Source organism: Oryctolagus cuniculus, chromosome 9, assembly GCF_964237555.1.
Source record: "Oryctolagus cuniculus chromosome 9, mOryCun1.1, whole genome shotgun sequence".
NCBI classification, from domain to species: Eukaryota; Metazoa; Chordata; class Mammalia; order Lagomorpha; family Leporidae; genus Oryctolagus; species Oryctolagus cuniculus.
The window spans coordinates 15,654,483-15,680,934 of record NC_091440.1 but is presented as its reverse complement, the minus strand read 5'-3'; the positions used below and the strand labels follow the sequence as shown (position 1 = coordinate 15,680,934).

The 26,452-nt window shown below is 41.6% G+C and overlaps 1 protein-coding gene across 1 annotated transcript in view; it reads left to right on the top strand.

The window, feature by feature from the left end:
- Window positions 1–24,624, top strand: part of HS6ST3 (heparan sulfate 6-O-sulfotransferase 3) — a 769,442-nt gene extending 744,818 nt beyond the window's left edge. Inside the window, exon 2 of the mRNA XM_051850540.2 lies at window positions 17,509–24,624. Within this exon, the coding sequence (XP_051706500.1) occupies window positions 17,509–18,217 (709 nt within the window). The 3' untranslated portion in view covers window positions 18,218–24,624. The remainder of the gene's footprint in view (window positions 1–17,508) is intronic.
- The last annotated feature ends 1,828 nt before the right edge of the window (window positions 24,625–26,452 follow it).

The window sequence follows — 26,452 nt, the reverse complement described above, 5'->3', positions numbered from 1 at the left end:
TAAAAAAAAATCATCTATTATTTTTCACTTTATGTTTTTGTGTGGGAGCAAACTGTTGAAATACTTACTTAAGGTATACTAAGCTGATCTTCTGTATATTAAGATAATTGAAAATGAATCTTGATGTGAATGGAAGGGGAGAGGGAGTGGGAAAGGGGAGGGTTGTGGGTGGGAGGGACGGTATGGGGGGGGAAGCCATTGTAACACATGAGTCGTACTTTGGAAATTTATATTCATTAAATAAAAGATTAAAAAAAAAAAAGAAAAAAAAAAGAAAAAATTTGATAAAAAAAAAAAATAGATTACCCTGATAGCATGCTGGGGGGGGGGGGGCACTTCTGTTCTGTCCCTTGCTTGTCTGTATTCGGTCTTCTGCTGGAGCTGTGTTTCCAGTCTGTCCGTGCTTGCTGAATCCTCCAGGTCTGCCCAAGTGCAGCTGCAGATCCTGCCCCATCTCGGGGCTTGAACAGAAAAATCAAAAACCCTTTTGCTTCCAAGTGTGTTTTGTGGTGCAGGCGGCAAACACCATCAACACCATCAGGTTCTCAGCATGGGCTGAACGCCTCCAGAACTAATGGCTCTGGCAACTTCCTTCTGCCCCAGGAAGGGTCATTGCTGTTCAGTGGTTCTGTCACCGTCCGTCGCTGTTGGGGGGTGCTTGATGTGTCCGGAGAAGGAGGAGAGTTTTAAAAAGCCATCGGAGGTCAATGGAATCCATTATATGCACAGTGCTTCAAATTCAGTTTTAACCTTTGATGAAATTTGCAGTGTTGGGATTTTTTATGCTAGAGCAGGCACAGGAAATCACAGGTGCAACTAATTTCCGTTTTGACTTACAGTCACTGCGGGCCCCTTGAATTTTTATATGAAATTCTCTCTTTAACTTGAGTGTGAAGTGTCAGAAGCCTGTAGCCCGTCTCTGTAATGTGCATTAGTAGGCAATATTGATTTGTGGAAATTAATTACTAGAAATAGCTCTCAGTGCTCTCCTGGTGTTTGGGAAGATTCTAGAGCCCCCTTGTGGCTATCTTGTAGGGAAACTGAAAACCAATGCAAACCTTTAAGCTGTTTTATTTGATGTGTTTCCCCCTCTCTCTGTTTTTGGTTACATCTGTTTGCTTGCTTTATGGCTTTGAATTCTTTTTCATTTAGATTAGAATCAGTGTAATTCACATCATTTCCACTGAGGACTCAGAGATGGTAGCAGGTGTCAATTTTAAAAGAACAGGTAACTTTTTTTCCAATTAACGCTAAGAGAAATAATCAATGCATGGGGCATGCTTAGTGGAGCTCACAAAGAAAAGGGAATTAGGGTTGCATAATTCTGCTCCTCAAGGGGTGTCTCTTCTCCCTCTCTTATTTTTAATCCACGTATTGATTTGCACAAATGTAAAAGTTACGTCTTGCTGCCCCAAGCTACATTTATTTTGAAAGGCTTAAAGCTTGCTTTCTCAAATTTACATATAGCAGAGGAAAGTGGGAAAATAAGCATCCTCATTTGAGTGTTTTAAAGTCTCTGAGAAAGCAGTGTTAAAAACTCTTACCTCTGTGATGCTTCAATCATGCCTGGAGACAAATATTTATAACTTAGGTCACTCTGCTCTGCTCTTGAATTGATAAAAGGAGCACCTCAGGCGAAGCTTAGACAGAACGAATGGATTTTTTTCTAGGAGATTTAAATGATCATGCACATATTTTTTTCTAAATTTATGTCATTGCTTTATTAATTAGACAGAATCACAGCAAGTTCTTGGAGCCCACTACAGCTAAAAGATCCCATTGAGCGACCATGTGGTAAGCTGGGCTTCTTGCTAATTATTGTGAGTAAGTGGATTTTGGAGAGAACCTGATTAAGGCTCTGCATTACTTCCAGTGTAATTTGGTTTCCTCTAGATTAGCTCCTGGAGTGACACTGGCATCTAGACACAAATGAATTATTAGCCCTGCTTGTTGTCTCTAGCATGGAGGAAAATGTCATGGATGGGAGTTGAGGAGGAAAAAGAGTTGGGAAATGAAAGGCAAAAGCCTTTGAAGTTGGGTCTAGATAGAATATAGGCAGTTGCACATGGTGTCTATTTTATTTTGTTTTCGATATACAGGTATGATTAGCACAAACAGCAGTGACACTGCTGGGAAGGGAGTGAGAGAGACCATGGAGAACATGTATATGCTGACCGAGTGAGATGCTGAGCAGACATGGCTTTGTTCTGTAACAACTGGGGACACCATTCTTCTTGGTCTTTCCATGGAATGGAGTTCTGCAATGTGCAAGGTCCTTTAAGTAAAACATAAAAGGCTACAAGGGTGGTATCAAAAGGATTCAAGATCCACCTTTGATAAGCTCCCACTGGCCAGATATTGGATCATTTGAGCAACAGTAAGGATAATGACTGCCACATACTGAAACTTAGGAAATATGTTTACCTTCATGAGCTCATAATGCCATAAAATAAATTAACAAACAAGTAAAACAACAAAAACACCCTTTGGAGAGTTCTAGGAAAGCAATCAGTCATTTGGACACCAGTAAATAAAGCAAATCAAACATTCATCTCCCTTTCCTGGATGGTCCACACCATACCTCAAGGTGAGGCAAGAAGATAAGGAAGCATTATTGCAAATACATAGAAAAGAAATGATAGAACTGAAACGTCACCATTTTGCAACCTCTAATGAATGACCATCAGGGGTTATGGGCATCACAAAAAGAGAGAGACCACTAGACATTATGAGTGCTTCCTGGTTGAAATCTACAGCATCACCTACATAGAAATAAAAGTATATTATTTCAGAGTGATTTGTCTGCAATTAAGAAATACCAGGGGGCTGGTGCCATGGCTCACTTGGTTAATCCTCCACCTGCGGTGCCGGCATCCCATATGGGCACGGGGTTCTAGTCCTGGTTGCCCCTCTTCCAGTGCAGCGCTCTTCTGTGGCCCAGGAGGGCAGTACAGGATGGCCCAAGTGCTTGGGCACCTACACCCACGTAGGAGACCAGGAGGAAGCACCTGGCTCCTGGCTTCGGATTGACACAGTGCTGGCTGTAGTGGCCATTTGGGGAGTGAACCAACAGAAGGAAGACCTTCCTCTCTGTCTCTCTCACTGTCTATAACTCTACCTGTCAAATTAAAAAAAAAAAAAAGAAATACCAGAGGCATATCCATATTCTGATATTTAAAATTTATGGCCCATTTTCCTGGGTCTTCTTTCTCAGTTAGTTCCCAAGAGAAAATATATTTGGAGTATATATTTATATACTTCAAACTTGTAGAAGTCTTAATGACATGTTTTATTTCATACTCAAAACCCTCATATGGCAAAATACGATAATATGTGCTGCTCAAAAGACAAGTCAGCTCCTGTAGGTCCAGCCATCATTGTGCACCTTCAAATCTTAAGCACTTAACTCAGTGCTCAGCATGAAATGCATAAGTAATGAGTGTTTGCAAATAGACAATAGGATTCCCAGAGCTGGAGAAGCAAAAGAGAAGTTCTAGTTCCATGTTTATTTACTTGCCGAACTTGAGAAACATTCTTCTGTATCTCAAAGCATCAGTTCCCCCATTTGTAGAATTAGAATCAGAACACTTTCTTTTTGCCTGTGACATAATCACATAGTGAGGATAAAATGAAATAAGAGATGAGGAAAGTACCACTTTAGAGATGTTACATAACTTTAAAAGGACTATGGGCATTTTAAAACTTCTTAACACAGCTTGTTTAATATTTACAGTTTTACTACATTTGGGGCAGTTTATGAGTCTCTGATGTTTATGGAGAAAGTTAAAGTCTGGAGAATCACATATGTTGAGGATCTGATATATATTAACTACTGCTGGCTCTGTTGTATTCATTGTTTTATTGAGTAATTCTTGCAACCCTACAAAACAAGCATCTATACTTTGGCCAATTAGATGAAGAAATGAAGGCTCCCAGAGGTCAGATAAGCTAATCAGTCACACTGAAAGTGAAGTGAGCCTGAAATTGGAACCCAAATCTTTCTGCCTTCAAACCTATTTTCCTTATGCTGCTTCTGAGGTTTCCAACACGCAAGTTATGCATTCATGCTCTGTCCAAATGAATAGTTGGACGTGTACATTTCTGAGTGCTCTCTTCCCAAATCAAAGCTTCAGAACAGAGCAGCCAACTTCAGGATCCAGCAACCTTTTCTGAAGATTTTTCTAAGACTCTGCATTGTGTGCAGAAAGAGAACGAATTCAAAGCCAAAGAGAGAGTTATGCGTTGCATGAGCACTGGCTTTGTGTGATTCTCTTGCCTTGCTATTTCTAACCATCCTTATTGTTCTGAGGTTGCTTCAGCGTTGGCTTCTAGATTTCTCAGACATGTAAAAAACTCATGCCACTGTAGCAATTCCCCATTTTCTCCAACACTCTTGCCTCAAGTGGAAATTTGTTACGCCACTTCGTGTGTGTGCTGAGCTCAGGAAAGTTGTTTCTGTGGCCTTTTCTACACCAAATGCTGCTAGGGACGCCTCTGTACCCACTCATTCCTGTGCTGGGATTACATAGCAGCCTCTGTGCCTCCTGCATCTTGTCCACTCTCAGCCTTAAAAGCTGCTGCCTCTCTCTCATCTCCTGCCCAAATAGACACAAATCCTTCATCCTGAGTTGCCACTCATTTGCCTTTAGAGCTTTGAATTCAACAAAGCCTGGGCCACTGCACCATTAAGCCACAAACTGCATTTCTAAGATAGCCTGACTTCTGCAAGATGACTCAGGACTGTCGAAACTGTCATTGCTTTGTTAAATCATGGGCATCATCTAAAAGCATATAGAACTTAAAGATTTATTCTGATGACTCAATTGGTTACTGCAAACGTGGCACTTAGGACTGTATTTGGACATAGTACCCACTCAACAAATGTAAGCCATTGTGAATGGTATTATGGATATCAATTTTCATTTCACCCAGAACCTTCCATATTTTATTAGCTTTCTCCTTTTCTGCTGTCTAGAGATGACCTCCGAGGCCCTCTTTCTTTGAGAGTTAGCCCGGGTGGAATAAAGTTGGAATCTCTCAGATATTTTATTTTATATACCAGCATGATTGCTTAGTCGTGATAGCAGAATGTAGCAAAATCCTAAAACAGAAGAATCTTTATGTAAGAACATGGCAAAAATCCAAAGAGATGATTTTTTTAAGTTCCTGTGATATTTTAGGAAAATCTGCACCAAAGCTGTCAAATATAGACCTAAATATTGGAGCGTATGCCTTGCTCTTACACATCCTGACTTGCTTCTTTTCCCTTCCAAATTGGCCAACAATTGCAATGGAAACACCTCGTCATTTCCACCCCGTGGAATTCTCACATGCCCTCAGAGCAGCGCCTGAGAAACTCGCTAAGAAGAGAGCTTGGCTGCACACGAACGGCCTGATAACACAATCTGAGTGTACTATCTGGTGTTCTGCTTTGCCTGGCTGGGATTAGAGCTGTGAGTGGGACTGAATTGGGCCTTATCTCACTCCAGGGCGGCTCCAGGCTTCAGGTGCAAAGCCGCCTGCATAAACCGCCGCTTTGCACAGCGCCTTGAGACGCCCTCATGCCCGAATCCCAGTGATGCAGTGCAAAGCAGAGCGCCTCTGAACCAAATAATCACAGAAGCCCCTGAATAATGCATGAGAGCAGGACCCTCCCTGGCACTGTACTGGGAGGAGCTGTACTCAGCAAGATAGCAAAAGCAAGCCCCTGGAACATGCATTCCCTGAAATTTATTCTTGCGGCAGCCACTTGGGGGAACGTGGGAGCAAATGTGACAGCCACCCGAAAACCATGGCATTTCAGTGAGTCTGAGGCTCCTGGGTTTCCTGTCAATAGAAGGCAGCGACATGACATGATTTAAAGTTTTATCTTATTGATAAATGCTGTCTCTTCCTTTAGGGGTCTAGGGACGGGTCTGATCATCCTTGAGAAATGACCTGTGTCACCCAGGAGCCTCTTCCTTCGTGCTTTGGTCACTTTAGTATCACGCATGGCTTCCCGTAATTAAAGTTAGCTGACACCTCCAGACGCTGCAGACAACCTGTGTCTCCTGGGGCTGTTTCTTTGAGGACTGGCACCGCATATAAGCGGACGAGGAACCTCCATCTTTCTGGTCCAGATGTCAGCTTTAATAGAGCGGCAGTGCAGATGAGTGAGATTGGATTCCACCAATGTTTAGTCTCTAATTTGATATTCCAGCTGCTCATTAAGTGAAAAATAAACAAAGTCTTTCTGAAAACTGTTTTCCCACCATCAAGTCACAAATCCCAACCTGACTGTCCTAAAATGGTCATCTGAAACCAAGCAAGGCATCTCCTGACCCAGCTGGCAGGAGACACAGCCGTTCTGATACCTCTCCCTTGGCATCCAGGGCCTTGTCCCCCATACCCTCCCCCTCCACACACACACAATGATGTCATGCCTCAGGCAACGGCCCTGGCCTCTCCTACTCTGTGGTCAAATGCACTGGCAGGAACTGTAGTGAAGCATTTTGATAATGAAATGGGAGCAATTCTCTTGGCTAGAAACTCCTAGGAATTTATTCGCTGCATAAATATTTTTGGATTGCTATGTCCATCAGTTTCTTATTTATAATACGCTTCAAATAGAGTGTGTCTCACTGTCCAAACCTGGGAGACGGGTCACATAGATCACGGTCCATCCATAATTGGCATTTTTTTTAAACTTTTATTTAATGAATATAAATTTCCGAAGTACAGCTTATGGATTACAATGGCTTCCCCCCATAACGTCCCTCCCACCCACAACCCTCCCCTTTCCCACTCCCTCTCCCCTTCCATTCACATCAAGATTCATTTTCGTTTCTCTTTATATACAAAAGATCAGTTTTTGTGCTCGTAGGGAAGAATATTAAGTAAAATGGAAAAAAGACTTCTCACTGTATTTTTCAGTTATAACACAGGGTGTTTTTTTAAAGATTTTATTCATTTATTTGAGAGGCAGATTTACAGACAGAGAGAAGGAGAGACAGAGAGAAAGGTCTTCCATTCACTGGTTCACCCTCCAGATGGCCGCAACACCAGAGCTTTGCCAATCCAATAAGGCAGGAGCTAGGAGCTTCTTCTGGGTCTTCCACGTGGGTACAGGGACCCAAGGACTTGGGCCATCTTCTACTGCTTTCCCAGGCCATAGCAGAGAGCTGGATTGGAAGAAGAGCAGCCTGGACTTGAACCAGCGCCCATATGGGATTCTGGCAGAGCAGACAGAGGCTTAGCTCAGTGTGCCACAGTGCCAGCTCAGAACACAGGTTTTTAAAATACAAATATAATTCACATGTATAATATAAAATGTGCGTTATGATCTCAAACCTGTAAAAGAAGCAGGGATTTAGGTATATATTTAACTGTGGTCATATCAGAATAAAGGACGACAGGTAATTAATTTTCACTCTTCTGTGTGTCCTCATTTTCCACAGAGATACTCTTGCATTTCAAACTGGGGGTAAAAATCGATCAATGATTAAGAAGAAAATCAAGACCAGCTGAATCCAAAGTCTTCTCTCTGTAAAGTTATTAGATGCACAAGTAAGCAAAGAGATGTGGAGCCTCTTGCCTCCTGAGGAGAGCCCCTTGGCATTGCTTTCACCTCTCCTTACCAACAGAAAGGGCAGATCTCAGGGCAGGAAGGAAATTGCAAAGAGGCTTCCAAAAATTCACAGAGAAATGCACATTATGGAAAAACCATGCATGGATTTTAAACATTTTTGCACCAAAATAAAAATTGCCCATGAACGTTATGAAGTACCCTTGTAAAAATGCCTTGGCCAAAGGCTCTGGCTGGTTTGCAAGTGCCCGTGACGGAGGCCGTGGCAGCTGCTGGGTTCAGTGTGGCATGACTCCACATGGATTCTGAGTGGTAACATGACACTGTTTTCCCTGATGGTGCTGCACATAGTTGGAACCCTCCTCTCTGACACAAGCCATTGTCAGCCTCCTGAAGTTTTTTATTATGATACTTAACAATCATAGTTTCCAATTTTCCATTTGCTCAGAACATCATTCTTAAATTCTTTAATTTGTTTTCAAGGCTGGAATAAAAGGCCTTTTCCTCATGTATCAAAGGGCCATCTGATTGCTAAGCCCTAACTGCTGCGATTCCCCCATCAGATTTAGGATAGTGCAGATAATACTCTATTGAGATAATAAAGAATGGGCAGCCTATAATGAGTGTGCAACACTAAAGAGAGCCAGGAAATTAATTCCATTCTGAGCATTTGGGAAATGACTCCCGCGCAGTACAGCAGGGCAGAGAGAGCTAAGTGGCACTTGTTAAAAATGCACACATCAGCATACGAGTAAGATGCACAAGTCACCTGTGCATACTCTAAGGTGAGGACCAAGTGTCAGATACCTCAAGCCTGCCCTGTACAATCATTCACAGCATTCTTCCTGAGACTAAGCTCTGGCAAAGCTTGAGTTAAAAGGAAAACCCATTTCAAATTCTATAGGGCAGGAGGACTTAGGAGAGATACACTACTTCCCATACATTTAACAACTTCCAGGAATCCTTGCAGCAGTGGCTGATAGAATTAATGTTTATTCAACAACTGAGTAGCTACGCTGGGAAGGGTCATGGGTTGTACATTCTGGGCATGAAAAGTGAGTAGGGTAAGGTTCACTCTCTATGTGAAGCTTGTTCAATGATAAGACGTTCACCGATTGCCACAACAAAAGTAAATAGGAGGGGGCCCGTGTTTCTGTGAGTGGTGAGAGGGGAAGACATCCCCTTGATTGGTTTATAGAAGGCTGGGTGGAGGAGTTCCCACATGATTTGGTTTTGGGGAATGCATGAAACTGTGGAGTAGGCAGATATTAATTTTGTTGCTTGATTTTATAAGTTAAGCTTGTGGTAGAAGAATATATTTATTAAACTTCAGGGAACCTAGCACTGCATAGGCAAGTCATAGTCTCACTAAAGGAACAGTGTTTAATTACTGAAGGTAAAGGATCCTCATCATTTTGATGGGGACAGGGTTCTGCCTCTTCTCTGTTGCAGTGTTGGAAGAGGATTAGAAGGAAGAGAGGAAGTGGTGGGATTGAGAAACCTAGCATGGGACGGGAGGGAGCGATGCTAGAGGAGTGTGTGCTAATTCTGGAGTGTGTTCCAGATTCTCTCATCAAAAGCCTGGGTTCTGGATCTTCCCCTGCAAGTCTCTGACCATAATTGTGAAATGTCACCCTTGGTCTCTACTGCCTTCAATCCACCTTTCATGCTGTTGCTAAAGGAATCTGCCTAAATCAACACTTCCGTTTCAGCAATTCACAGTTGCATTCAGAGCCAGTGACAATTTGGTCTCAACTCCTGTTCTGGCTCGTTCCCTCCTGCCACTCATCCATTTACCAAGCACATGTTAGTGAAGAACCCAATGTGGCCTGGTCTAGGCAGGCCACAGGCCACTCTGGTGATCCTTTTTTTTTTTTTTTTTTTTTTAATTTTTGACAGGCAGAGTGGACAGTGAGAGAGAGACAGAGAGAGAAAGGTCTTCCTTTGCCGTTGGTTCACCCTCCAATGGCCGCCGCTGCAGCCGGCGCACCGCGCTGATCCGATGGCAGGAGCCAGGATCCAGGTGCTTTTCCTGGTCTCCCGTGGGGTGCAGGGCCCAAGCACCTGGGCCATCCTCCACTGCACTCCCTGGCCATAGCAGAGAGCTGGCCTGGAAGAGGGGCAACCGGGACAGAATCCGGCGCCCTGACCGGGACTAGAACCCGGTGTGCCGGCGCCGCAAGGTGAGTGATCCTTAAAGTATGGAGAGCTCTCATAAATATTTTGTCCCCTCCTCACCTCTGCAACTTGGTAGTTAAAGTCTTTTCTTACCCTAACACAGCCACACTGACAATACTTGAGAGTATTTTATTCTTTTCCTATTTCCTGGAGCAGTTGCTTAGTACTGAGCAAGCTCTCTGTAAGCCTGTGTTAACTAAATCACTTGCTAACTGATCCAGGGAGCAAATTATACAATACACTGCTAAGGAAAACATAGGTTCTTGAAACCATGGTGAAGAAAACCAGTGAATGCAACGTTTAAAAATAATAGGAAGAAAACTTCATTGCTACTAACTACCTGTTATTTGGGAAGTATTCTACTTTTTCCCCTAAGTCTGAATTGATGATCTTTCTCTCTGCATATCATCAATTGTTAGATGGCAGATGAATTAGGAGATCATATATATTTTTATTCTTTGTATACATTTAGACATTAATAAAGTCAGGTTACTTTTGGTGACAGACAAGAAGCATTTTTATCAAAAGAAGTGTTAACCTAGTGAGCAAGAAATGTCTATTTCATGTAGTAGTCATTTTCTTTTCATAAGCAATCATTTTGTGAACATTTGCTGTGAACCAGACTTTATGTTGGGTGCTGTAGAAAGTAAGGCCTATGGTGTGGTTATCAAAAAGGGGCTTACAGAGTAGGTGTGACCAATATTTTCACATGCAGATAAAGAATATGATAAGTGATACAGTAAACCTACGTGCTCGAAAGTCAAGGTAGATGGATTTGAGACCTCAATAAGGCTGGGAAAGATGAACAGGATACAGATGAGCAAAGGCAAGGGCAAAGACTTTCAAAGTAAGCTTTGGTAGCAGTATTCTTGTTTGTATTTAGAATTCACTAATGCAATTTCCTTTTAGCAGAGCAAAATACTCAAAATGGTTCTAAACAAGCCATGGAAAAATGCATTCAGTTCCTTTGAACTTCAATAGGCTTTGAGGTCCCTATGCAAATTATCAGGTAAAATGATTATTGAACTAATCAAGACACCCATTCCCTAATCTATCTGAGAATACAAGTGTTTGCCACCATTATTCTGATCACAAGAATGACAGTTCTAAAGAGCTCCAGCTGCTTTACACACATTCCTAAATGAATTCACTCAACCCCTCAATGATGTAGGTTGCAAATGGTAGATCTGCTGACAGGGTGCTGTCACTGAGGCAAACAGAGTCATCAGTCTTGGGGAGTGTTCTGGTTCAGGGAGATTGACAGAACATTCTCTGAACTTGGTAATTAGCCTTTCTTCCACTTTATCACATCATTGCGTGCCCAAGATCTCTTTGAGGACTTAATGCCTTAATAATTTCCGAGTGCTCCCAGTGTCCAATCCCAGTGTGTGGTAAATAAAGTGGACTCAAAGTTTGGAGAACGAATGAATTTACAGATGAAGAGGTGGAATAACAGTTTGCATATTTATTTTTCCCATTCTTGGAAGAGTTTAAATTAACTGTAAGAACAAACATAGAAACAAGTGATACTCTGACTCGACCTAGGAGACAGAGTTCAGGGAACTGAGGGTCGCTTGTTATTCCTCTCTACTCTTTGGCTTTCTTTCTGTAGACCGACTTTTTCCTCTATGTGGTTCTTTTGAACAAGTAAGGCCTTAAAAAACAAAACTGTGGATTTTAGGAATACTGAATCCTTTAGGTGATTTCATCAGCGACTGAACTGGGAATTATGGGAGCAGAAGAAAATGAGTTTCCTTTGTTCTGGAGTAGGGAGTAAGTCCATGAAATTGGAGCCAAGCTTTTCAGCCATGAAGACTGAGTGTGCAGCCTGGAAATAGACATCATCTCATTAATGATTTGTATAGTTTTCTGTCTGCATGGGAAGAAGCTAATCAAAGAAAAAAATGAGGTACTTCAAAAAGTTCATGGAAATTGACATTTAAAAATAGATATATTTTGGTGCAAAAAATTAGAACTCCATGTGTAGATTTTTTATAATAGATGTTTCCATGAACTTTATGAATACACCTCATAGAGATGAGAAAAATGATTTAATTAATCAAATTTTCACTCACTTTTTCTATTAATTGGGTGTTCTATGCTATTTATTTATGTCTGCTATATTTCTAACTTTTTATTTTGATTGCTTTTCAAACCTGGAAAAGATACATGAAAATATCTGACCAAACCAGCTGCCATTGGCCACTCAGATCCAGAACCATGAGGTGGGACAACTTTGAACTTTCAGTATAACTGTTTCACAATTACATCTCTGTATCTCCACACTAGGTTTACTTTTAGTAACAAGTTGAACCCTTTGGTTTCTAGAACTCAAAGCCATTTGATTTGTTTTACTGATGTAAGCACCACTCTATAATTTGCCTAGTATTTGTTAAATGAAGTATTAAGTTGAATAAAGTTAAATTTGAAACCAAGACAATTTAGAAATTGAGCTAGTTTCAGCCAGTTTTGAGATTACATAGCTTTCTAATGGAGTAAGAGTGCTAGAAGCCCAGTGGTTAGTTTTCCCAAGTGAGACAAAAGTATTTCCATATTGCAGCTGGTTCTAGTTGAATTTGTACAAGTATGTCACCAGCCATTTTTATTCTTAGTTCCCAGTCCTCTGACTTTTATGATTTTTTTAAAGATTTTATTTATTTATTTGATAGGTAGAGTTACAGACAAAAGGAGAGACAAAGAGAAAGACCTTCCACCCACTGGTTCACTCCCCAAATGGCCACAACTTCCAGAGATTGGCCAATCTGAAGCCAGGAGCCAGAAGTCTGCTTCAGGTCTCCCACATGGGTGCAGGGGCCCAGGTGCTTGGGCCATCTTTTACTGATTTCCCAGGCTATAAGCACAGAGCTGGATTGAAAGAGGAGCAACCAGGACATGAACTAGGCATCTATATGGGATGCCAGCACCACAGGTGGAAGTTTAGCCTATTATACCACAGCGCTAGCCCTATAGTTTGTAAAGTCTGGATCATGTTGAACTTGAGACACATACATGCCATTGAGACTTATCAGTTGATTGTCACCAGATTTTTTTTGCTTTTTTTATTTTTGGTATTTCCTATTTTGTTCAATTCATAGGGAAATTTGAAACTTTCTATTCCAAAGATCACTTAAATCCTTCTGTGCTGATACATTTGGTATCCTGAGCCCACTGACTTGTATCATGATGATCATCATTATTGTATTTATCTATTTTTTATGTAATTATTTTGTGAAATAAAAATTGATCTCTGTTGGAAGAGTCTAATGTGAAGAAGTCTGAATGTAGGACTGAAACAAAAATAATGATGTATTGTGTGGTATTAAACAATAGCATAATGTCCACTCTGAGCAAAACTTTGTCATGAACATTTCATTAGAGTGCAGAAGCTGTGTCAGTTATTTTCTGCTTTTCCTACTGCTCTTTTAGGAACTTTTCTTCCACTGATGGAATTGCCATTCCATCACAGTGAAAGACAACAGAGTAATGTGAAATGGTGATTGACAAAAGTGGGAGCTCAGGCTGGTCTGTCCTTGGCAGTTTCAGTAAATTCCCTATCCTGATTTAAAAGGAAGCCAGTGCTACTTTAGTTTTTGGAGTTTCTTTAGCACTTTTCAAAACTGTCTCAATTACCTATTGGTAAAGTTGGACATTCAGAACAGCAGATACAACAAATAGTTTAAATATTGTAGTAAATTAGTTCCTTGTAAAAAAAAAAGAAGAAGAAAAAATCCTGCCCTCTTAAATTCCTTTTTCCATTTATTTAGTAAATATGTATTTTTTTTCTCTCAGTTTTAGCTTTTTCAAGTCAAACAAAATTATAGTGGATATAACTTTACCTTTGAAATAATGAGTTTTTCCTATTAAGTAAATTTTTAAAATAAGCTAGAATTAATTAAACATAGGTTCTATAACTATCAGTGTGAGCTTGAACAGCTTGTTTCATCTCCTAAAATTCTTAGTTTATTCAGCACTGAGCAATAATGACAACAACAGTGAGAATGAGTGTTCATCTCATAGATTGCTGACATGGCTATACCTTTAGCACTCTGTCTGGTATTTGGTAAATTTGCAACATCATGGGTCTTGGGTGCTAATCTGCAAGGAAAGAATTTGCCATTCCAGTGTTCCAGTGAGTTTATCTAAATAGAAATTATATTTGTGCAATTTAAGAAAAAATTAGGAAACTTTTGCCCCAAAATCTTGAAACATATTTTTTGCCTAAGTGGTATAGGCAATGACCAGTTAGACTTAAATGAATGAAGGATCTCTTAAGTCTTAGATCAGCCTTCAACAGTTTATTCTTTCCTCTATTGATTAAGCACCCCAGAGGCTAGGTTCTCTTCTTTCCTCTATTGATTAAGCACCCCGGAGGCTAGGTTCTCTTCTTTCCTCTATTGATTAAGCACCCTGGAGGCTAGGTTCTCTTCTTTCCTCTATTGATTAAGCACTCCGCAGGCTAGGTTCTCTTCTTTCCTCTATTGATTAAGCACTCCACAGGCTAGGTTCTCTTATTTCCTCTATTGATTAAGCACCCCAGAGGCTAGGTTCTCTTCTTTCCTCTATTGATTAAGCACCCCAGAGGCTAGGTTCTCTTCTTTCCTCTATTGATTAAGCGCCCCGGAGGCTAGGTTCTCTTATTTCCTCTATTGATTAAGCACCCCAGAGGCTAGGTTCTCTTCTTTCCTCTATTGATTAAGCACCCCAGAGGCTAGGTTCTCTTCTTTCCTCTATTGATTAAGCACTCCGCAGGCTAGGTTCTCTTCTTTCCTCTACTGATTAAGCACCCTGGAGGCTAGGTTCTCTTCTTTCCTCTATTGATTAAGCACCCCAGAGGCTAGGTTCTCTTCTTTCCTCTATTGATTAAGCGCCCCGGAGGCTAGGTTCTCTTCTTTCCTCTACTGATTAAGCACCCTGGAGGCTAGGTTCTCTTCTTTCCTCTATTGATTAAGCACCCCAGAGGCTAGGTTCTCTTCTTTCCTCTATTGATTAAGCACTCCACAGGCTAGGTTCTCTTCTTTCCTCTATTGATTAAGCACCCTGGAGGCTAGGTTCTCTTCTTTCCTCTATTGATTAAGCACCCCGGAGGCTAGGTTCTCTTCTTTCCTCTATTGATTAAGTGCCCCGGAGGCTAGGTTCTCTTCTTTCCTCTATTGATTAAGCACTCCGCAGGCCAGGTTCTCTTCTTTCCTCTATTGATTAAGCACCCCAGAGGCTAGGTTCTCTTCTTTCCTCTATTGATTAAGCACCCCAGAGGCTAGGTTCTCTTCTTTCCTCTATTGATTAAGCACCCCAGAGGCTAGGTTCTCTTCTTTCCTCTATTGATTAAGCACTCCACAGGCCAGGTTCTCTTCTTTCCTCTATTGATTAAGCACCCTGGAGGCTAGGTTCTCTTCTTTCCTCTATTGATTAAGCACCTCAGAGGCTAGGTTCTCTTCTTTCCTCTATTGATTAAGCACTCCGCAGGCTAGGTTCTCTTCTTTCCTCTATTGATTAAGCACTCCGCAGGCTAGGTTCTCTTCTTTCCTCTATTGATTAAGCACCCCGGAGGCTAGGTTCTCTTTCCTTTATTGATTAAGCTCTCCGCAGGCTAGGTTCTCTTCCTTGGGAACTCGCAATGTGTTCTTTTCCTTTCATTTAGTTTTTCTACCCCGAGTCCCACTGTCACCATTAACAGTTACTATGCACTCAAAAAGTGACACAATTTTCTTTTCCTTCTTTTCACAATTCCTTTTAAAGCAACAATAAAATTTCTCTACCAAAAGTGATTTTCGGGGTGTGGTGACAAAGTAACTCTTCTAAACTTAGAACCGCCCTGATGTGATAGCCATACTCTCAGATGAGATAGGAGATGAATAAAATAGCGAAAACAAGGGCAGGCCAAGCAGCTGTCCAGCTCCCCCAGTTTAATTCGAGTTCCTCCTGCAGATTTAAGACATCTTTGATTTAAAAACAGGCAGACACACCATTGTTTATCTTTAAGTGCAGATATATGACCTAACGACAAATCGAGAGCCAGGCATGGTTCCAGGACTCTGTAGCAATGTCATTTGTTTAGCTCTACAAGAAGGTCTTTTCAGAACATCTCACAGGACCTCTTTGCTGTTCCCAAAGGAATGCCAAGTTCATATGATTGACCCCGTATCTCTGAGCTGACTCACCTCTGTGGGCCACGGACTGCACTGGGATTGAATTGGCATCAGACTGGCTTTTATGGAAAAGCAAAAGGCCGAAGTGAGATCTTAGAATTGGAAGACAACTTGGAAGTCTCATGTCCACCCTGCTCCTCAGTGGTCCTTTTTGTGGCTTCTGTGACAAGTAGACCCCTAAGCTCTAAACACTCTCAGCAATAGGGTTGGTTTGGTACCCATCCTTCATCTACCCCACATACCACATAATCCAGCATAGCAGTGTAAATAGAAAGCTGAAGGAAACTTGGGTTTCAGCCTTGCCTTTTTTTTTTATAAATTTGAAGAATGTTTTATTTTATTTATTTATTTTTTGACAGGCAGAGTTAGACAGTGTGAAAGAGAGAGAGACAGAGAAAAGGTCATCCTTTTCCGTTGGTTCACCCCCCAAATGGCCGCTATGGCCAGTGCACTGTGCCAATCCGAAGCCGGGAGCTGGGAGCCAGGTGCTTCCTCCTGGTCTCCCATGGGGTGCAGGGCCCAAGGACTTGGGCCATCCTTCACTGCCTTCCTGGGCCACAGCAGAGAGCTGGCCTGGAAGAGGAGCAACCAGGACAGAATCCAATGCCCCAACCGGGACTAGAACCCGAGGTGCCGACACCACAGGTGGAGGATTAGCCAAGTGAGCTGCGGCGCCAGCCTAGCCTTGCCCTTTCTAATCCCCCTACCCTGATTACATCACTTCACTTCTTTGTAGGTGCTTCACTGTCAAGCAGTGCTTCATCTACTACAAAGGTTTGTTTTAATACCAAAGAAAACAGCAGATGGGTAATAACTTTTTTAAATTGTTGTGTTTTCTCTAAATGTAATATGTTGTTATTGCCATTAAATTTGTCAGTGAATAATTGCTGAATGAATGACTGATCTACTTAATTACCATTTCGCCCCATGCTCTAGTGGGTAGAAAAAAAAGTCCCAGCAAACAGTATTAAAGGTTAGTCCATGTGTCCTTATGGGAACATATGAAGTTCCTTCAGAGATTTAGTAGAAAATACAATTAAAAGATTAGTTTATTTTGGAACATTTTTAGAAATCCTAATATAGTTTTTTTTTTTTAAAAAGATTTATTTGTTTATTTGAAAGTCAGAGTTATACAGAGAGAGGAGAACCAGAGAGAGAGGGAAAGAGAGGTCCTCCATCCGCTGGTTCACTCCCCAATTGGCCGCAACGGCCGGAGCTGCACCGATCCAAAGCCAGGAGCCAGGAGTTTCTTCCAGGTTTCCTACGCGGATGCAGGGGCCCAAGGTCTTGGGCCATCTTCTACTTCTCTCCCAGGCCATGGCAGAGAGCTGGATGGGAAGTGGAGCAGCCAGGTCTCGAAGTGGCACCCATAGGACATTAACCTGCTGTGCCACAGCGCCGGCCCCTATATAGTTCCTTTTAATAATACACCTTTTTCATGTGCCTTTGGAAGACCCCTTGCATGTACATATGCCTGAAAATCGCAAATCCGATGTTCACAAGAGTCCAAGTTCATAATGTTCCAAGAGTCCATTGACTCGATATGGATGTGAAATTAGATACTCTGAATCCCAGTGTTAGAGTGTCAGCTACTGACCTCCTGCCTCTAATTTCTTCCAGGAATTTCTACTACATCACAATGTTGCGGGATCCAGTTTCTCGCTACCTGAGTGAGTGGAAACATGTCCAGCGAGGGGCCACATGGAAAACTTCTCTCCATATGTGTGATGGAAGAAGCCCCACCCCTGATGAGCTGCCTACCTGCTACCCTGGGGACGACTGGTCTGGGGTTAGCTTGCGGGAATTTATGGATTGCAGCTACAACCTGGCTAACAACCGCCAAGTGCGAATGCTGGCAGACCTCAGCCTGGTGGGCTGCTACAACTTGACTTTCATGAATGAGAGTGAAAGAAACACCATCCTGTTGCAAAGTGCAAAGAACAACCTGAAGAACATGGCCTTCTTTGGGCTCACTGAATTCCAGAGGAAGACACAGTTTCTCTTTGAGAGGACATTCAATCTCAAGTTCATCTCCCCCTTCACACAGTTCAATATCACGCGGGCTTCCAATGTGGAAATCAATGAGGGTGCCCGCCAACGTATTGAGGAGCTAAACTTCCTGGACATGCAGCTTTACGAGTATGCAAAAGATCTCTTCCAGCAACGCTACCATCACACCAAGCAGCTAGTGCACCAGAGAGACCGCCAAAAGAGGCGGGAGGAACGGAGGCTACAGAGAGGGCACAGGGCCCACCGTTGGCCAAAAGAGGATGCAGCCACAGAGAGGACTGTCACGGAGGACTACAACAGCCAGGTGGTGAGATGGTGACCCCCTGCTTGCTCCTCTCTTGGTAGGGGAAGGATGAGCAGATGCATTGACTTTTATTGCATTAGTTGAAGATGTCAGGTTATTCTGAGAACATCTGGCTGTAGGTGACTTGAATTGGACATGCACTTCCTCTGTCTTCATTTTTATCCAGCTGGAGATTAACCACCTTGTTCTTTTATTTCCCACATTATTCTATCAATGCTGTTAAACAGGAGAGGAATATATCCAACATAGACCACTTTAGGAGGTCAAGAGGAGAAGCAGCCAAAAGAAAGCAGTCGCTGCAACCTTCGCAGCAGCATAGGTTATAGTTCTGGTGCCTAGAACCCACAGAGGCACACATGAAAAGCCAAACTGTGGCTTGGATGTTCCGCTGAATCCAGTCTGTTTCGTACTGTCTCTGCTGTGGAAATATTGGTCTGTTTCATTAGACAGAGAAGGACCTTTTAGCCCTTAGATGAGGTTTTCTGGCAATGCTTCATTGACTGTGGGCTCTCATCTTTGAACTCTATTTGGATGTGTTTAAATCATAAGTAGAGTGATGTGTTTTGTTGTAGCAGATGCTTTTAAACAAAATTACCCTACTGTTGACCATCGCCAGAGACCCACATCCAGCAAAACCCAAACACCATAGTGCTAAGCCATGCTTCCTCTCCATCGTTTAGGGAACAGGGAGTGGATATAGGACAGGGATGATTGCAATTCCTGCAAACTGAACATTGGTGAGGTGTTTCCAATAACTTGCTTATTTATTAATGTCTAAGCAGATCACAGTTTACCAGTTTCAATCTTCAATGTGAGCAATGAATGATAAATTAAGAGAAGAAAACAAAGCAGGAGGAGACCTATATGGTTTACATTTCCAAGCCAGCTACAGAACCCTTGTTTTTATAGAAATATTCGAGTTTAACCCCTTTGGAGCAGTCATCATCTTTAATTTGGTACTGCCAGGTTTGAAATTCTGCTAACACAAAGGAAAAGAATTTATAAAGAACTTGACCTGGATTATATTTGAGGTCCCTAAATGAATAATAGCTCTGAGTTAGGCTAGGAGACATGGAACCCCATTAATAGGACACCTGTCCTAGGAATTTAGATGTCTTTTCTACTCCTCACTGCACACACTCCTGAATGTCTCCAGCACGGTAGCTTATTTTCTTCCCATATGATCTTTACCTGTTACTAGACTATGGATCCAGGCAGCAAATCAGGTCTAGAGTGCATAAAACTGGACTAAAACGTGTGCTGCATTGCCAAGTGCTCCTTATTTTTGCCTTTACTCAACGATAATGGAAAGAAGTCTTTTTGAAAACCAAGGGGAGTGTGAAGGAACAGAGACTAGAAAGCCTTCGCCTCGCATTCAGTGGGAGGATCAGAGTGGATAGGAAGTTATACAACAGATTGATCTGATCAATCCCTTCAAGGAGCTGAAGGCAAAATGAGTGAAACCCCTAAATCAGATTGAAAAGCCTATTTCATTGATATCCAACATGTTTGATGTTTAAGCCAGCTTTGCTTAAGCCACTTCTCAGCCTCCAGAATACTCTCTCTGGGGTTGAGAGTCAATCAACCCACAAATGTTTATAGAGCTGCCTACACGAATAGAGAGGAGTTTGGCATCTCCATCAAATGGAGATCTGGAGAAGTGGCTCACACATTTCTTTCACCCCACCTTGGCTTCATCTGTGGTGCAAGGGATGGCCCTCTGTGCCAAGACTGAGAGAAGACTCTTTCCATACCTTCAAAAATTTTGTAGATGAGAAAAGTGAAGCCCATAGATGCTAAGTAGCAACCTTACCGGTTGGCAGCTAGGTCTAGCTAACTGCAAAGTGCAGCTCTTTTTACTCCGTCATCCCATACACCTGAGACAAGAGCTCAAGCCACCAAACATGCAAGAAGCCAGATGCTGTTGCAAGAACTGATAGCCTTTAACCGCTGTTTGTGGTGCAGCTGTGACAGCACCAAGCTTATAATGACCCAGAGCTATGCTGCCTTGGGTGAGTCCAACGCCCTCCACATCACTGGTCCATCAAGGAATAGAGAGATAGATGACAGTTTAGGCAACCAGACTTTTTTGAGTCACATACAAATTGAATTAAAAATGGACAAATGAACACTGCTTATTTATTTGTGTCTCCCTTCCCTATGCTTTGTTCCTAAGGTAGAAAGTGAAGGAACATGGCAGCTGGTAATAATGAACAGCTCGCTTGTTCCCTCTCCCTCTCCCTCTCCCTCTCCCTCTCCCTTTCCCTCTCCCTCTCCCTCTCCCTCTCCCTCTCCCTCTCCCTCTCCCTCTCCCTCTCCCTCTCCCTCTCCCTCTCTATCTCTATCTTTGTATTTCAATGTTAAGATCTAATAATGTTCTGCTGAGAATAGCAGGACTGCAAATTACCCTTCTGCCTGCCACTGTGACACATACACATGCATGCATGTTCACATGCACACACACACACACACAATGATGATGCAGTATTTTGTCATGTGGAAAATCAAAACAACTTAGAGAGCATTCAGATTATTCCCTTTAAACTCACTTCAAATTTTTGGCAGAGAATTCCTGCATAGCTGAGACTTGGAGGCGGCCCCTGCTAACTTCACACTGTTCTTTAGGTGCCTTGGGACTTATCTCAAAAGGCTTTCCACTGCCTTGCCGTGATGTGTGGTGCTCCACCTGAGACCAGATATCAGAATGTTCAGAAGAGAAACCATCTCTTTGCTGGCCCAAGGCCACGGATGAGCAAATTAAAAAAGACCGACAAGGGCTTCCTCCCTCATATCATTTCATTCAGAAGCAGCACACTTTTACATCCCTGAGGTCCTATGTTGATAGAAATAGAGAGGTAGCGACACAGTGTGTTCTCTGAAAATTGACTGCACATCTACATGCTGAGTGAAGCTCAGGGAAGGATGCCAATGGAAGGCAGCTGGGCCTAAGTATATGTGGGCAATTTAGCTGTCTCAAGACTGCAAAACAAATAAACTACAGATACATCAGTGTCCACAGTGCAAGAAGAGAGCCTCTCCCTGCTCCCTGGCCTCAAATTCCCCAGGGAATGCACAGGCTTCCACTCCCACAATTTGCTCAAAGACATCCTTTTCTTTGTCTTGGCAATAACTACACCAATAACCAGATTGGGATAGATGTCCTTGGGAATATGTGCATGTACGTGTGCTTTTAAATTTTATTAAGAATTAAGGTACACACTGTTCATTTTGCCTTCATCTTTTTGGCCATCTACTCTTGGTAACTGGAGAAAACTTCCATAAGTATTACTTTAATACTCTTTAATAATTGATAGCATTACTAATCAATGTTAGATGATAGCTTGTGATATCATGTGTTATTTAAAAATGATAAAGAAATGTTATCATTCCAAGGAGTTAACTTCACCATAAATAGTTTAAGGAAACTTTGAAATATGAGACTCCATTTGGTTATGCCCTCAAGGTAATTTCTCAAGAGTCTGAGTAGACATACTGTTCTAATATCGGGAAGAAGGTCTATAAAATAGAACTGGCAAGGAAGTAAGAATGTATTATTGAACAGTAAGTGTGTGTATATTGGATAGAATTGTTATTTGGCTATCTTAGCCAAGAAATCCAAAACAATAGTAAAATCAAACAAAATTAAAACAATTTCTCTCTCACTTAAAGATAGACTACTTTGATAGCTGTGATGTATGACATTACCAGAAGCCCAGGTGCTCTCTGGTTGCTCTTTTGTCTTAATGTGCAGCATTCATCTCATGATCCAAGATGGCTGCTGTGGCTCCTGCCACTTCATTTACATTTGAGACCGTAGAAAGGAAGTGGATGGAAACTGCATATATTGTATCTAGTCACATCTCATGGAGCAGAACCTAGACATTAGCCACGTCTACAAAGACTAGGAAATGTCTATTATGGGTTGCCATGTGCCTTGACAAATGTGGGAGTTCTATTAAAGAAACAATGTAAAAATTAATACTGACAAAACTTTCAGTGTCTGACATGAAAGGGAATTGAAAAATATTTCAGATGCTTCTCAACATCATTTATTTCATCATATGTTTTGTAAAGGATAAGATTAAATTTCACCACTTTGTATAGCATGCAATGCTTTTCAAAACATTTTTACATTTAGTATCTCATTTGAGTCTTCATTACATTCTTGTGTGTTAAATAGGATCTTGATTCATTTTCCCATGTGGTAAGTTGGAATGGAGATTCAATGGTGTTGAAAGATTTCCCAAAGATTCTAATTTATTAGCAAAGCTACTCAGAGCCCCAGCTTTTTGATTTATAGGCATTCCTACTGCTTTATGCTGCTCAGCTTCAGTTTTGGATTGGGAATTGCAAGAATATCAAAACTAAACCTTTATTGATTTATGTCTTCCCTTACCTTTTTTTTTGGAAGTGCAGTGACTTAGAAAATGCCATGGAGACGCGTTGAGTTGACTTTCAACTTCCTTCCTTGAAGAAGGGGAGTTCTTATTATGAATAAAGGGTCCAAGAGATGGAGAGTGTTGCAGTGAGGGGTGAGAATCACTGGACCTCAGGGAAGACATTCAGACAAACTAGTTGGATGTGTGCCATATCCAACTCCAGAACTATGCAAGATGACGGCTAAAGAGCTGTGCTTACAATCCTTGGGGAAGCTCAGTGTTAGAAATATTCAAAACTTGTAGTCGCCTGTTAGTGAAGCTTAAGAGGCGATCAATAGAATCCATACAAAAAAAAAAAAAAAACCCTCTTTCTCTACTTCTTCATTTTATCAGCAAGGCATTGCTTTAGTTTTGAAGGTTTTATTTGGTATTAAATGAGTTCCTTTTGCTTATTTGCTGGAGAAAAGAAATGCTTTAATTTGTCATAAGCTAACACCTTCACATGGAGAGTTTATCTGATTCCTTTCCCACCCACCATGACCCCTGGCTGAGATGAAAGTCCTATATAATGGGATCATCAGAGGTGGAGGGGTTGGGTGACTATGGCTGACTACAGAAATAGTGGGACTCCTGAAAGGGAGGCGGATATTTCAAAAGCTGAAAGATGAGGAATTAAATACGTGCAAGGCAATCTTGGAAAACTTTTTAAAAATGACTAAAAATGACTAGGATATAGTTTCTTTCTTCAAAAACAAAGGAAAGCTGGAAACAGGTACACGGTAATTCTTTTAGAAACTTAAACAAAAACTGAACGAAGCTCCTGAGAGGTCAGAGCACGGGATGGTTTTATGGACTGAAGGTTGATTGCACTGGAGGAACCGAAACACGGAAAGTTGGGTTGGACTTAAGAAAAAAGAGCGTGATCTGATCACAGGTGTGACTCTAAGGTTTCCTTTTCCATAGCTGTTGTGCCTCCATTGGTCTCTGGAACTGCAACTAAAAGTCCTCAGGCTGGATATCAGGGCTGGCTGAGCCTATACTGCTAACTATGTGGTGCCATCTTTCTCCAAGGCACTTGCGGCTTCCCTTCCTATCCCCTTCCTCCATCTCTGCTGGACATCGGTCAATCCCTACTATTCCCTCACCTCTTTCACCAGGGCACATCTCAAAACATTCTCTGAAACTCTGAGTCAGTGCTTCTGAGAAAGTGAGTGGGATCTGAGACCTGTGTGTTTTGTAGCCTAATGGATGGAATGCACATGGACCCATCTTCACAGTGCATTGACAGAATTCACCTGCCTTGCAGAGGCGCTGAGACACCCAATGGAGAAACCTGGGAACCTATGTTGTTAACACCAGCAACACCGGCATGGCAAAAGCCTCTGAACTTCCAGGCAAGGACTCGAGGTAACTGAACTAAACTCCAGATCGGATGCTGCAAATCTACAGAAGGGTCTGGAGGCTCTGTTCCAAGTGGTCTGTGGAAAAGACTGCAACTGTCATCCTGTGGCATGTGCTGCTGTGCTATGGGAACCCATCAAAGGACCAGATGTCTGTGCTTAAAAAACCCTTCCCTTCTTGCTGGGGAAAACAGGTGTTCTGAGAAGCGGAGCTGTGTGTGATTTAATCAGTGTCACATTTGTCTCTCACCTCGTCACTTTTTTGGTGTCGATTCTGTGGTCATCCATTCTTTTCCTTCTTTTCTCCCTCCAGAAGCCCTTCCTGGGATTTTCTTGCATTATTTTTTCTTTTATTTTTATCAACGCAATGTTGGGAAGAAAAATTTGGATCTTTATCTGGTGCCCCATTTTAGATGTAAAGATAGATATTCAATAGATAGTAAATTATTTCTCCTAAGAGATAGTTCCTTTTGTTTCTGTGCAATAATATGTATGAACTTGGTTACTAGGAGATTGTATTGTGACATGATCAGTCTTTATTGCTATTTAAAATGATAGTTTGTAGAACTGAGGATTTCCATTGGTGTGAAGCACAATTTAATGAATAAGTTAACATATTAAACTGTTGTGATGTCAAGAACAATTGTTTTCCCCCTGTGTTTTTGTCAGAGACATTTTTTTGTAAACTGAAAAAGTTAAACACTTTCAGGGATTTATGGAAATGGGATCCACAAGGCCAACTTTCTCAAACTGAAAAATCCATGCTTTGGCTACAAATGTGGTTATTGGATGTGAAACTTTAAAAGCCATAAAGTACAAAGAAAATATAGATTGAAAGAATTGAGAGCCTCTGGGGCCAGGAAGGATTTCACAAGCCCTCAAACATAGGCTTCTAAAACCATGTCCTCGAAGACCCCCTCTCCCCAGCCCAGGCCCACTCCAGCACTTTGCAATCTGCTGTGCAATGTAGAAGAGTCACGTGGGGGTGAGGGATGAGGTGAGGATTGGAAAAAGCTCGGAGAGAAACAGGGGTTGGCGCAACAGATCTGGGAAAACAATCTAAAGGAAGAAAAGGGGAAAGAAAAGAGGGGGGGAGGGAGGAATGGGAAGTGGAAGAACTGAAGAAATCCACAAACAACCACAAACACTCTCCCCAATCTTAGTGTATATGGTTCGACAGCAGTAGCTAATTCCTATACTATAAGCAAAGGAGATTATAGTAGAGCAAGTTTCTTCAAAAATTTCTTGAATGATGCAGCTTATATTTTCTTGTGGATCCTTCCCTTGCCATGGGTGGGATTTGTACCCTGAGAAAAATGTGATTGATATTGTCCCTCTACCTAGTGGGAATTACACGCAAAGGGAGCTTGACGTGAGGGCAAGTGAAGTTGCCATAAGGGAGGCTTCAAAAGACAGTTGCAGATAAACACACAGAAACACATGGTGTGCATGTGTGTCCATGCAAAGGGGAGACAATGTGGGGCTGTCAAGGAAACTTCAGGTAAGAGAAGGACCGTGGACCTTAAGATTTACATTTTGTTCCTTGTTAAAGCGCAGTAATCCCCTCTCATCTACGGGGATATGTTCCAAGTGTCCCACCGGATGCCCAAAACTGCTGTTAATACCAAATCCTTTTTGTAATATGTTTTGTTCTGAACATAAATCTTAACAACATTGGCATGTGATTTTTTTCCTCTTTTCTTAAAACATGAGCTTTCACTTTTAGACTTAAAGCAAGCACGTCAGAGTTTCTCTTTGGCACATGCAAATAGCCACCCTCACTATCCTGTGTTTGGGGGCCACTGCTAAATTAAGTAGGAGTTACTTGAATGCAAGTACTGCCGACTGCCTCAATTGATCTGATAACCAGATGGACTGCTTGGTGACAGGCGGCTAGCATTTACGAGTAAGACACACGGATATGCCGGACCAAAGGATGAGTCAGGTTCCTGGGGGCATGTGGCTGGGATCAGAGGGGCACACAATTGGAGGCTTATAATTTGTTTGTTTCCATAACTTGCCATTTAATATTTTGAACTGAGGCTGACCATGAGTAATGGAAACCATGGAACAGGAATCTGCCAATTAAAGGAGAAAACTATAATGTTGTAAATAAGGTTGAGAATGTTGAACTTATGGGAACTGTACTCTCAAATAAAATACCATTTTAGCCTCATAGACCAGTTTTCATATTAAATGCAGGTTTGCAAACTAATGGAATATAAAATATTCTAGCATAATTTTAATTATATTAAAAATACTAAATTTTATGATTACAAAATAATACATGACCTTAGAGAATTAGAAAAAGGCAAAGTTCTTAGAAATTCTTATGTTATACGAACTCTGATATTATTTTTATGTATTTTATGCATATACATTCTTTGGAAACACAAATTTAATAGCTGCTTATAATTTTACAGTTACCATATTTTTATCATTCTGATCATTTTCCACTAATATAAATAACA